This window comes from Vipera berus (genome assembly GCF_964194415.1).
Source record: "Vipera berus genome assembly, chromosome: 6".
NCBI classification, from domain to species: Eukaryota; Metazoa; Chordata; class Lepidosauria; order Squamata; family Viperidae; genus Vipera; species Vipera berus.
Window position 1 is genome coordinate 44,672,964 of NC_138208.1, and position 13,339 is coordinate 44,686,302.

Here is a 13,339-nt window from a genome sequence, read left to right on the forward strand (position 1 = left end):
CTCTCTATGCATGCTTCTTTTTTGTGATTTCCCAACTGCATTTCAAATGTACAGAGTTCAAAAATCAGTTTTGTTGGTTCTGTGTCAAAACAATCTAAAGAGGAATTGGTGAGAAATTGTATTCTCACCATTTGAGAATAGGATTCTTATTTTTGGGATGATTATTTTGCATAAAGAACGAAATCAGTATTCAAAGTTGGTAAGCCTTTTCAGATTCAGCTCACTGCTGAAATAATCAGTGTAATCAATCTATTTACTTATTTGCTCAGTTCATATGCTGCTTTTTTGGCTCAAATTGAACACTCTTGAGTGGCTTGCAGTTTTAAGTAACATAAGAATGCAAAAGTTAAAAATAAGGAAATTGAAGTAATTCCTAGCAAAATAAATCACTACTATAGCCCTTAACTGTGTCCCTTTCATAGTTCTCCTTTCTATGATTATATTTCCTATCTCAAGCAAAATATTTTAATATATATGTTTGTGTGTGTGTGCATGTCCTACTAAAAGAATTTTTCATAATTATATCACTGTTATACACAAATATAACATGAATACAGAATAATACGTTAAAGTTCATAAGGTATCAGATTTTAATTGCCCTTCAAAATGAATCTTGTTGCTAGTTTGCTACCTATGCATTGAAATCTTGATTTTTCTGGGGTTGCAATTTTTTTTATTTCAAACATATCGGCTATGAATTGTGAAACTTATACTTAGATGCACCTTTTAATGATAACTCCAAGGGCAATGTGCCATGTCTTCTCTTGTTATGAATTTAAAAACACAATAGTATTTTATCTTGCTGTCCAGGATGCAGTATGGCATGTTTCTAACACATTTTTCTTTTGATATATATTTAGATTGATATACTTCAGGCTGAAGTAGCAGCTCTGAAAGCATTAGTGCTATCTACGTCTCCAACTTCACCAACAAAAGAGCTTCAGTCTAGTGGGAAAACAGTCTTCAGAAAAGGCCACACAAGGAACAAGAGTACAAGTAGTGCAATAGGTGTCAATAACCAGGAAGTTAACATGATGCAGCCAATTGTAAAGGACTGCAAAGAGGTATTTTAATAATTGGGTTGTGGTGAAATATGGAGTTCAGGGATTGCAAAAAATTATGGCTGCTTTTACAGAAAGTCCTTGGTTATGATTTGAGCCCTATTCTGCCACATGCAACTGAAACTTCAGTAACGATGTTTGTTTGAAAGAAAAGTCTATATATAATAACTTGTTAGACCTGTTGCTATATTCATGTGAATGCATTTTGACAGGAACAGATTTTCCCTGTTTCAGTTTTAACTACATACAAGGAAATGCTACATTGAGGAGAAACTCATAACTGCCCCCCCACACACACCTGACTATGGTTTAAATGATATAGTTGCAGCTGCACATTTAATTTAATTTAGGGTTAGCCTTTAGTTTAATTGGCTTAAGGCTTCTTCCTATATTAAGCTAGTTGTTGTCAGGTTTTTATGGGATGGAATTGGGAGTAAATTCTGGTAGAAAAAGTAGATAAAGAAAATAGAATTAAAGCACTAAATTAATGGCAACTGGAAAAATCTCACCGATATGCTGTGTTCAAGAGATATCCCATTGTTGTATCAGCCAGCCAACTATACCATCACTATTTCATTCCTTTCAACCATCCAGTTTTCTTTGTATTATTTTTCAACAGCCAGTTAGAAATTTACTGAGCATTTTTAGTGTACTTTTCCTAGGATGGAGCATATATTTGCCATGTAGTTTAAATATTGATGGTCCCAGAAATTGTTAACCTCTTTAGTATGGTGCTACTTTGGCTTACACTAGTACATATCTCTTAAATCAAAAAAAAGAAAAAATGAAGGATGAACAATGGCATATATGTATGTGAATATTAAGAAACCAAAGGCAGAAGTTGACAAATAACATACTTTAGTTCAGTTTTCTCTGTTCTGGATATTTTTCAAATATGTGAACTTCAGTTCTTAGAATTCCCAATCAACATAGCTATTGCTGAACTGGATACCAGTTTGGGGAAGTCTGCCTTGTCCCGTTCTGCTGTTTAGTGCCTTCAAACTGCTACGCAATGGTACGATGGAGTTTAATTATCTTGATTTAAGTGGAAGGATGAAGCACCTGCAAATTAATGTAGATTCAGAGTTCTTTTTTATTACAAGTTTTATTGGTTTTTTCAATATTTACATATACATATATTTGTGAAGCAATATGGTGGCTGGGTAGTCAAAAGTAACAAATAACAAGTTGTTTGTAAATAGTTCAGGTTGCATCAATAGAGATTCCTTTTCTGATTCCCTTAGTTTTTACATAGTCAAAGTAATCAAGTTAATACATTTCTAGTTGTGACCTAGTCAATTAACAAAATTTTCAATATAATTTCACTAATACATATCAAAGTCCTGTTTTTAAGTTTTACTTAATTGCAATAAAATACTCTAGAGTAGCCTATAATATCAGAAGAAAACTTAATTTTTGGGTAGCCCACAATTCCCTATTTCAATAAAAAATAATTCTCTTGTCTACAAAACTTACATTGTTCATTACAAAACATTCTTATGATTTACCAGTAAAGTCTAATTTTCATCTTAACAAATCACCAATTATTAGAAAAATATTTTTTGTCTTAGCCGTTCAACAATTATTAAAATACTATCTTTTGTTATAAGATACTAAATTCTATAATATAGTTCAAAATTTTATTCTAAAAGCTTAATTTTGTTTTCCTTTAAAGATCTAAAACCTTACTGTAAAATCAGTTTAAATATATATATTTTAAGATTCCCCTTAGTGCATCAAAAGAGATTTTTTTAAGCTCTGTCCTTGCAAATCCCCAAAAAGAGATAAGTCTAAATTTTTAAATCTAACTCGCCTTCCTTTTGTGCCAATCAGGCTTTCATCTTAGTGCCTTTGAATTTTAAAAAGTATCTCCCTTTCTTCCTCCACCTCTTATTTGAATCCGAGGAGACCATCCAAGTGACAGTTTTGCCAAGCTGGTGTCCCCTTTATAATCATTGAAATATTGCTTTAATAGCTCAGTTTTTGATGTTTGATGTAATATAATTGTCATTAAGTCAGTCTGATCTTTTTCTTCTTCCATTTCCATCTGGGTTAGGTAGAAAGTAGTAGCTAATGTTGTTATCATTTGATTAGCTGAATCCTCAACAGACTGTATTTGAAGGCCTTTGATATCTTCACTCTTAATGTTGCTTTCTTCAAGTGTTGTTGTTTTTTGAGTTGTAAGTTTTGAAGTTGGAGTTTGGACTTCAAGGTTCTCTGTAGGCTGGGTTTGTTGCTCTTTGAAATCTCCTATTTTGATGTTAATTTCTACTTCTATTTGTTTTTGAATTGTCAGTTCATCATTTAAGGTCAAAGTTTGGTGTAGTGGCTTTAGGTTGTCAGGTTTATCATGCAATTTGGCTTTAATTTGCTCAGTTATAGCCAAGATTGTGTCCAATATCAATTTGTAGTTAAGTGGTGGGATATAGTCATCCATTTCGTTGGTGTTTACAGCTAAGTCTTCCATGGAGGTTATTTTAATAAGAGTCAATAATTTTCCACTTCCAATGCTCCTAAAAGTTGTTTTCAGTGCCAGGTGTTCCCACACTTATCTTTGAAAATAGTATCAAGGACAGCTCTGTTATTCAGTCAGCTCTCACAATAAGCAAAAGGTTTATTTGGAATTCCAGGTTTAGCCACAAGATGTCATCAATAGCATATAGAATAAGTTGTAAAGTTAATAATTAGTCCATTCTTTTTTCCTTAATTCACATCTTAAACAGAAGATAGGGTAATAGATCCCCACAAAAATAGGAGCTTTTTAATGAGTAGAAATAAGATTGCTTAATTTCTTTGCTTAAACAGATGGTATTTTTTTTCTTTCCACGTTTTAAGGCTTAAAATGTTATTCCCCAAGTATACAAATGCCGTTTTTTTTAAAAAAGGGAAGAAAATTTTCAGAAAAGTCCCATAGGCAGGCAGATAGGGGGATAAGAAAGGTAAGGTCTCACCCAGGTCCTCCAGATAGCTTTGTTGTGCTAGATGGTGCTTTTGGCTTTTGTCAGGGAACAGCTTAATGATCGGCCATCTTGATGGCCGGTCTCTTCTTCTTCGGGCCAAAAGGAGCTGCTCCAGATTCAAGCGGAGGGCTGCCGCCCTTCCACGATCACAGGAGGGCCTCCTTGCGGTGGTCACCCCTCCAGGGCGACTTTTGACCTTTTTCAGGGTCCTCCAATGAAGAAGGATCGGACGGCAGGGACAGAGCTCTTCCTGCCCGTCCGAAAGCACCGTGCGCGCAAACCGGAAGCCAGATTCAGAGTTCTTAATAAAGCTCTGCTGTCCACAGTTTGTTATCACTGAAGTGCAAGTGCTGTGTAATGTGTATTATTTGTTGATTATGGTTTGGTACAATATGGTTTATGGTATAGTGTGATTCTTGAATGAAGACTTGGGCTCTCATTTTGCCTGTTTTATTTCAATGTTAGGCTGATATATCTCTATACAATGAATTCAGATCCTGGAAAGATGATCCTACCATGGACAGGACATGCCCTTTTCTCAATAAAATCTACGAGGAGGATATCTTTCCATGCTTAACCTTCTCAAAAAGTGAGGTAATGCTTTGAAAACATATAATGATACTTAGATTGGTTATGTAATATGAAGGAAGGCCTTTAAAACAACCACCACCAAATACTTTGATATCTTCAATTAAGTGCAAAATTCCCTCTTTTACCTGCAAAGCATTTCTACAGAATTATAGGTAGGATTGATTTTGTTTGTATTGCACATACTGTAGCTCTGAACCACTTCACAGTTAAGGTCATACATATTATTCCATGAGAAAAGTTTTCTTCTGGATTCATTATTGAGAGTTTCAAAGCAGCCATATTTAACCTTTGAGTAGTTTCAGTTGATAAATGGTTTAAAGGAGTCAATCTACATCAGGGGTGACGCCTCACGAAACCGCGCCCACCCCATTGCTGGCAATGGGGAAAAAGCTCTGATACGTCGCGTGATGTCATGTGATGTCGCAAGTTTGACATGCCTGATCTACATGTAGTCCTTGATTAGTGATTGCCTCATTTATTGATCCTGAAGTAACTTAACCAGTCCTCATATTTATGACAGCAAGACTGTAAAGTAAAGGAAAGCTGAAGTAAGATCATAAGCACAGTCCCAACTTTACTTTATAACTGCTTTGCTTAAACTGCAAACTGTTTTAATGGAAAATATTTCAGTTAATTTTGCCAGATTATAATACATTTCTTTCCTTTTCTTTTCCATATTGTACTACAATTTGCTATTGATCTTACTGCTCCTAAAATCTTATTCTAATGAATATAGATATTGCATTGGTTTCTAATCTTATGAACCCAGAATTAGCTATATATTAAACCAAAAACCTCCGGGCAGTTCTTCTACATTGCTATTCTTCTTTCCACTAGCTTTAAAAGCTGATATGTTCATTAGTTTTTCAAATTGAAAGCCATCTATCTTGATATATGAAATATACTGAGAATGCTTTAATCTTGGATCATAATCCATAAATGGGACCTATGACATCTGAGCTCTGTTTGTGGGGTGGGCGTGGGATAATCTAATGTAGTTCAGTAGTACTTTCCCACCATCTAAAAGCCAGAAACAAATGAGAATTGCAATTAAACTCTAAAACTTTTATCTTCTTCCCTGCCTATAAAAATGTGGAAAAAAATAATGTGAAATTTCCCAATAATAATGGCCACCAAAATGCTGCCTTGCCTTTGCAATGCAAATCTAAAGCTGGTTCTTATGTTAAGGAATTGTATGGTTTTGCTCCTTTGTATTATATCCTGTATTGTTCTGGTTTATATGAGAAGAACCATGATAGTGTCTAGCCTTCGTGCAATTTCTGCTACTAATACAGCTTTGGAGAGGGCGGGGGCGGCTAGATATATCTTTCACATTTTCATTCCTGTGCTTCTAAAGCAGCATTTCTTAATCTTGACCACTGGAAAATATATGGACTTCAGCTCCTAGAATTCCCAGGGAGCCATGCTGGCAGAGAATTCTGGGAGTTGAAGTCCATACATCTTTAAAAGGCCAAGATTGAGAAACACTGATTTAAAATATTGAAGGTACACACCTCGTTTCTCACAGGTAAATTAATAGTATCTCCAGCTAGAGCTCATAGCATGGGAAACACCTTGGGAAAACTAGTACTTACCTCTTTTTGGTCTATTTTCAGTTGGCTTCTGCTGTCCTGGAAGCTGTAGAAAACAATACATTAAGCATTGAGCCTGTTGGTCTGCAGCCTGTTCGATTTGTAAAAGCTTCTGCAGTTGAATGTGGAGGACCCAAGTACGTTGCAGTGTAAAGGATCTTACGGTACCAGGAATATGCTGCTGGGTTTCATTCTGGCAGCCAGAAAGAAATGACTAACAGATTTACGCCAAATCAGAAACTCCATAAATGCTACATGGAAAGCTACAGGATGCCCTACTTCTTTCTCGGCAAACCATGGATCTCCATTTTCTTTTGTACAGAGAGGGAAAGTTGTGGCCCCTGCAAGTATTACCAGGGCAAAGGCAGTTGATGTGCCATGAGAGAGATTAAGAAAATAGACTGGGCTATTCATGAAAAGCCCATAAGATAAGTTAGAACTCTTAAGTACTCTGAGAATCACTATCCTCGAATCTCAGAGTCCTAACTTAGTTTATGGGGTTTAGATTAATAGCTCAGTCTACTTTCTTTTCTTAATAAAATCAGGAGCAGTAGTAACATTTACTGGTGTTGATTCTGAGGCTGAATGACAAATTATGATTGTGAAAATAAATATTTTCTACGTTTAATAATTATGGAAAAAACCCAACTTTCTAGACTCTAATTTCACTTTCTGATATTTTATGTGGTATCCATGTTCTTTTACTTGTAAGGCAATACCTATAACAAAAATACATAGATGAAGATACTGGCACATGTTCTAATATTTGCACGACATCTTTTTACTTTAAATATTGATGTTTTATCTCCAAAAAATAATTCTTTGTTACCTTCTGCATTAAATAATGGCAGTGACATGCAGGAGTTATAAAGCACATTTATGTACACTGATTATCTTCTTGGTTTTGCTAGTTGCCTGAGACTATTACCAGGCATCTGATGTGCTCCAGTACTTGGAAGGGAAGCTTTGTACATCCCAGGCTCTGCAAACCTGACAGTTAATTGGCTCAAGAAGCAAGGAGTGACTCTTCCTGTCTCCATATTTTACTGTGCTTTCTACATTTTTACTCTTTTCGCCCCTACAAATTACACACCATCTTGACTAAATACCCATTTTTTATGGCATAAAGAAGATCAGGGTTTCCACTGATCTCATTTCTCATTCCCCCCATGGCCCTCCTATAGCATCAGAAGCTGACTTCAAGTAGTTCTTCAAGTGGCACTTCTTATCATTAGGTAACTAGCAACAGATGAGCATCAAACTACCTTCACAAGTAACATTGTGGCTAAGTTCATATATTATACTAGGCCATAGAGATATCACGACCATAGAGATGCTAAACCACAACAAAGTGAAGAGATCTTAAGTCTGGAATGGTTGAGATGCTTTTGTGGGGGGGGGGGACTTTTAAAAAAAAAATTGCAAAGACCATTGCAAAGGGCAATTCTCTCTGGAGTTGTAAATTTTACTTGTGTGGTTTAGCACTTTACAAAACATTGTAAAAACTGAGCACATCAGTGAATAATTTACAATAATTTCTATCAAAGTGGTGTAAAAATAGATGACAGGCTCTTTGGTAATCAACTATAGCATAAGTATTCATGCAAATTAAATCATAGCCCATCGTTTAAAACTGTTCCATTCTGTTGACAGAAAATGTGCTCTCAGTGGACAAAGTAAATCCTGCAAGCATCGAATCAAGCTGGGGGACTCAGGAAACTACTATTATGTTTCTCCTTTCTGTAGGTATAGGGTAAGTATTGAGCTCTAAATCATGATTTGTATATTTGGATCAGGCAAGTAATTGAACATGTGGAATTCTAATTCTTTATTTTCCTTCTTTTGTACAGATCACATCAGTATGTAATTTCTTCACATACATTCGATATATTCAGCAGGGGCTAGTGAAACAGCAGGATGGTAAGCTGATATGTTTTTTTCAGCAAGTTCTGGGTTTTCAAATTTGGCCATGTCTGATAGAAGTGTATTTTTGCTATATAAACCGAGAACTTGGGGAAAGTTCTAATGTTCCTACAACCTCTGGAACTGCATCTAAAACCTCCTTACTTCGCTGCTTTTTTATATGCCCATATGGCATGCAGTTAGGAAGAAGAATTTATTTTTCATAATTAAGCTGACAGTCATCTGTGCAAATTTCAAAGGGGCAATATGTCATTAAGCTTTTAATTTCTAGACAATCACTGAGTTTCATATAAATATATCCACAGGTTTTTGTGACAGATTGTCTGCATCAAGAGAGGGTGGGGTAAGAAAAATAGAAAACAGTGTTTCATTCTTCTAAATTGAGCATACAGAGAATATATATACAGCAGTTTTCCTATTCTCTTAGTTTTTTAGATCCTTTTGTGAATATTCCATATCTGCACTGCACTTGGGGATTAAATTACATAAATTATTTAAAAGTTAGATTCAGGCATGCAAACTGATTTTAAAAATGGTAAAACATTTTTAAAGATGTAAGCATCATCACTTTACTGTCACATAAAATCTATTTTACATGGTCTCAGTATTTTTATATTATATGAAAAATGTTGCATGCTATTTGGTATGTTCATCCTTAAATCGTTAAAATCTGTATGCATAGTTGTTAATTCTAATTTTGTGTACACTATTATAAGGTAGTGGATTTTGAAATTTAGATGTTTTTATCTGAGTCCTTGTAGGTGCATCTAAAAAAAACAAACCTAAACGGTTGTAAGATTCTGAAGTAAAGATTTTTTTTATATAAACAGATTAAGTAAATAATTTTAAGGCAGGAAAAATATAATTAATATAGTGCAGTTGGTAATTGTTGATGTGTCATTAGATTTCACCCGCAAAATCTTGAACTGAATGATAAGCTATGTAATCAAAAGTGATTAGACATGAAATATATTAAAATAAAATATATATTTTTTTCCAGTCAGTGCTTCTCAGAAGCTGTATTATATTTAAATAGTGCTTTTAGTATCTGAAAACTCAGATTTGGCATTGCTAAATATCTTTCTTCATTGGGAACTTTGAAATAAGCATTTCCCCCCACAACATCTCCTTTTCTTTTGCACAGTGGACCAGATGTTTTGGGAAGTCATGCAACTGAGGAAAGAGATGTCGCTGGCAAAACTTGGCTATTACAGGGAGGAGCTGTAACTCCAGCATTTCTGGTGCCTGCATGAACTTCCATAACTGTATATACATTTGAGCTGGTTCTATATCCATGTCTATTTATTTTGAAATGGGTCCAATATTATGTGCAGATTGCACTACACACTCTTGTAATTCAACAGAATAATTTTACACAAGAGATTATAAAGCTGGCAAGGCAAGAGAATTTTCAGGTATACTTGTGATTATAACTTATGATTGAGAAATTCAGGTGAAACACTGCTCAAGATTTATGTGCATTTTCGTGTGTTCTAGAGAGAGTTTTTAATATAAAATTTCAGCTTAATAAAAGGTTAAACTTGAAGATTTTCTGGGTCTGAAACGTTCTTTTGAAAATGTGTAGTTTGTAAAATGTATGAAAGAAAGTGATTGTTTTTACCAAAAAAACAATAACTGAGGGCCTGAAATTATTTTGGATAAACGGTGATGAATTAGTGCAAGTGGGGATATAGCAAATGTGCACACTGAAGGCATGCATTTTCATTAAGAGCTAATTGTTTGCAATAAGATGAGGAGATGAGTTAAAAAATAATATCAACTACTGTTGATTTAGCCTTCAGAATATTGAATGTCTATGAATGCTTTCATCTTCTGATTCTATTTAGCAAAATTTAAAATTATTTGAAGTATTTTTCTCTTCAAGTCTACAATATTTGCTTTGTTGGGAAATCAAACAGAAACATATTCTCTAAGGACCTTGGGACTCTTGTGTGTGATTAGTCAATGAATAGAAAGGAAGTTCTGTTGAAAAAAACAGCATGGAAAAGGTTCATCGCTTTGAATAAAAATTAAATCACATTCGCCTTTGTGCCAGAGTGAAGCTCCCACACCAGTAGCTGTTGAGTAGACATTTGCTACTGTCAATACTGATGAGATCCCAAACATCCTTATTGATACATCACCTTTTTTTTATTTGACCATGACTAAAACACTCTCAAATCATTAACTTCACTATTACTTCTCTTTCCAACACTGAGATTTGATCAGGTCTTTTCTATTTCTAGTCTGAGCTTTATCTTCCGCTTGGTATGCATTACAGAGGTTGCTACTCTGAGGCAAATACTGGGATATTTAATCATTTCTTGGTCATGGTCATTAGGCGCCAGATTGCAAAATGAAAGCTACAGATTTGGTCTGAATGATAGTTTTCTTTATCTTGCAGTACTATAAACCTGTCTTTCTCAATGTTTTCATCTCTGAGAGACTCTTGAAATAATTTTTAGGCCTCAGGAAACCGCTGGATAAAAATTACAAAAAATACAAAAATTGCACAATACAGTTCAATTCTAACCTCCATAATACATGATTTTACAGTGTTTACACCAACAGCAAAGCACCTCAGTTGCAATTGGTTGAAATTAACAGCACCATTGTGTTGCGCATGAAGTTCCAAGACATTTTTTTTTAAATCATGGAAAGCCAGATAGTTTGTAGTCACTTTCTCTACCTTACCAGAAATGTTTTACAGGTTTTTTAAGGCCCATTTTATGATCTTACTTGCCACAGTTAAGTGAGTCACTGTAGTTTTTAAATTAGTTTTTAAATTAGTAACACAGTTGTTAAGTGAATCTGGCTTCTGACTTTCTTTGTCAGAAGGCTGCAAAAGGTGATCACATGACCCTAGGACACTGCAACTGGGTTAAATATGAACCAGTTGCCAAGCATCCAGACTTTGATCACATGACCATGGGGATAATGCAATGGTTGTAAGTGTGAAAAAGACTCATAAGTCACGAATGAAGGCAAATATATGTGTCCCAGGATAGTGTTGCAAGATCCAATCTGGGTCGGTTACCAGGACCAGAGGTTTAGTCTTCCGAGCTTTTGGACTTGTGCTGGAGCCCATTTTCAGGGAACTTCTCTCTTCCGGAATGTGTGGACAAGCAAAGAGCTGTATTTGTTGAATAAAGAAAAAATAATTTGGAGCTTCTCTTGATTACAGTAGTAGCTTCTGTTGAATATCAGTGCCGTTGGTGGCAGTTTTAACAGTTAGATACCTCCATCAAACAGCAGTAAATTCATTTCTCTCCAACAGAGCTTGTGATGAATATAAAAATGAACAGCCACCAAAAGCCCTGAGAAAGAATACAAGTCTATCAATCTAATTTATCATGAGTTGATTGAATATCTTAACAATTTTGGAAGAGTTATTTCCAGTTCTTACTATACTAGCATCAGTTTTCAACTGTGACCATACTAACATAGTTGTCAAATCAAAATTTCAAATATTGAGATCTAAATTCTTGTCATGCCAGGTTAGCCCTCTCATGCATCTCAAATCATGGATAGGGAGCTTTGTTATAGACCAACCTGGCCTTCAGTAGCAGCAGCTACCAGAGTCCAGGGCCACTTAAGGTCCACTAACAGGGCATTGGAGATGAGATCATATTTTATTCTTGATATCTTTATTCTTTCATAATAATGCTCTAATTCTACAAAAAAGTCTGCTGTTTTAGATATCTTAATAATTCTTAGGTCCTTGGTTAGGACCTGACTTATTAAGTTTTCACCAGTCTTAGACTGTGAATCTAACTATAGATTATTCACACATAATTTCAACTGCAAATTATGGTACTACATTCTTTTAAAAACTAATCTCCAGTTTCTAGCTCTTTAGGTCATGATAATAAAGTACTTGCTAATTTATGGAAAATCCTTCTAAGTCAAATACTCATGAAAAATCTATGATTTACACCAAGATTGTGTTTTCATGATAGGTAGTGTGAATAATCTTTGGAATAGCATTCAAGTAGCCTTGAATCAAATTATTGTCTTCAAAAAAAGATCTTTCAGTTGTGGGTAATTTATAATTTAATTTGCAATATCATAAGGAAGACGTTGTAGCTGATACTATTTAACAACAAATTGTGTAGAAAAATCATAGAGTTAAATTGGAGGAAAAAGATGAAATTTTATACTGCTGGAATTGTAATAAACTCTAATTGACCTGAAATCTGAATTTCTACTGTTCCACTCAACACAGAGCAATTGAGTGTTGTTATAGATTACAATTGGAGTCATTATCACAACCATTTAGAAGACATACAATTGGAGAAGAGTACTTAATGTAATTAGGTACAGTGCAAAGAAATAGAAGAAAACAATAGAATAGGGAGGACTAGAGATATCTTCAAGAAAATTGGAGAGATGAAGGGAACATTTCATGCAAAAATGGGAATGATAAAGGACCAAAATGGCAGGGACCTAACAGAGGCAGAAGAGATTAAGAAGAGGTGGCAAAATTACACAGAAGAACTATACAAGAATGAGCTTATCGTCCCTGATAACCACGATGAGGTGGTTACTGACCTTGAGCCAGACATCCTAGAATGTGAAGTGAAGTGGGCCTTAGAAAAGCTGAGCAACAACAAAGCTAGTGGAGGTGACAGTATTCCAGCTGAGCTATTCAAAATCTTAAAAGACGATGCAGTAAAAGTGCTACACTCAATTTGCCAGCAAATTTGGAAAACTCAACAGTGGCCACAGGATTGGAAAAGATCAGTTTACATTCCAATTCCAAAGAAAGGCAGTGCCAAAGAATGTTCAAACTATCTCACCAGTCTCCAACCTTCGCTTTCTTGCGAAGGTTGTTGAGAGTGTGGTGGCGCATCAGCTCCCTCTGGTCCTGGATGAAGCGGATTATCTGGATCCGTACCAATCGGGTTTCAGGCCCGGGTACAGCACGGAGACGGCATTGGTTGCTCTGGTGAATGATCTCTGGAGGGCCCGGGATAGGGGATGTTCCTCTGTCCTAGTCCTATTAGACCTCTCAGCGGCTTTCGATACCATCGACCATGGTATCCTGCTGCGGCGTCTCAGGGGATTGGGAGTGGGAGGCACGGTTCTTCGGTGGTTCTCCTCCTATCTCCTGGGACGTTCGCAGTCGGTGTTGGCAGGGGGGCAGAGATCGGCCCCTAGGTCTCTCGTTTGTGGAGTTCCTCAGGGGTCGGTTCTCTCGCCTCTCCTGTTC

The 13,339-nt window shown here is 35.7% G+C and overlaps 1 protein-coding gene across 7 annotated transcripts in view; it reads left to right on the forward strand.

Moving 5' to 3' along the window:
- Positions 1 to 9,666, forward strand: part of RAB3IP (RAB3A interacting protein) — a 40,983-nt gene extending 31,317 nt beyond the window's left edge. For 6 of the 7 annotated variants that reach the window (XM_081330293.1, XM_081330290.1, XM_081330291.1 and 3 more), the window contains 6 exons: positions 861 to 1,064; positions 4,487 to 4,615; positions 6,229 to 6,341; positions 7,858 to 7,957; positions 8,055 to 8,124; positions 9,272 to 9,666. In XM_081330293.1, coding sequence (XP_081186419.1) covers positions 861 to 1,064; positions 4,487 to 4,615; positions 6,229 to 6,341; positions 7,858 to 7,957; positions 8,055 to 8,124; positions 9,272 to 9,354 — 699 coding nt within the window. In that variant the 3' untranslated portion in view covers positions 9,355 to 9,666. Of the gene's footprint in view, positions 1 to 860; positions 1,065 to 4,486; positions 4,616 to 6,228; positions 6,369 to 7,857; positions 7,958 to 8,054; positions 8,125 to 9,271 lie in introns of all 7 variants that reach the window. The other variant, XR_014026780.1, reaches the window with a different exon arrangement.
- The last annotated feature ends 3,673 nt before the right edge of the window (positions 9,667 to 13,339 follow it).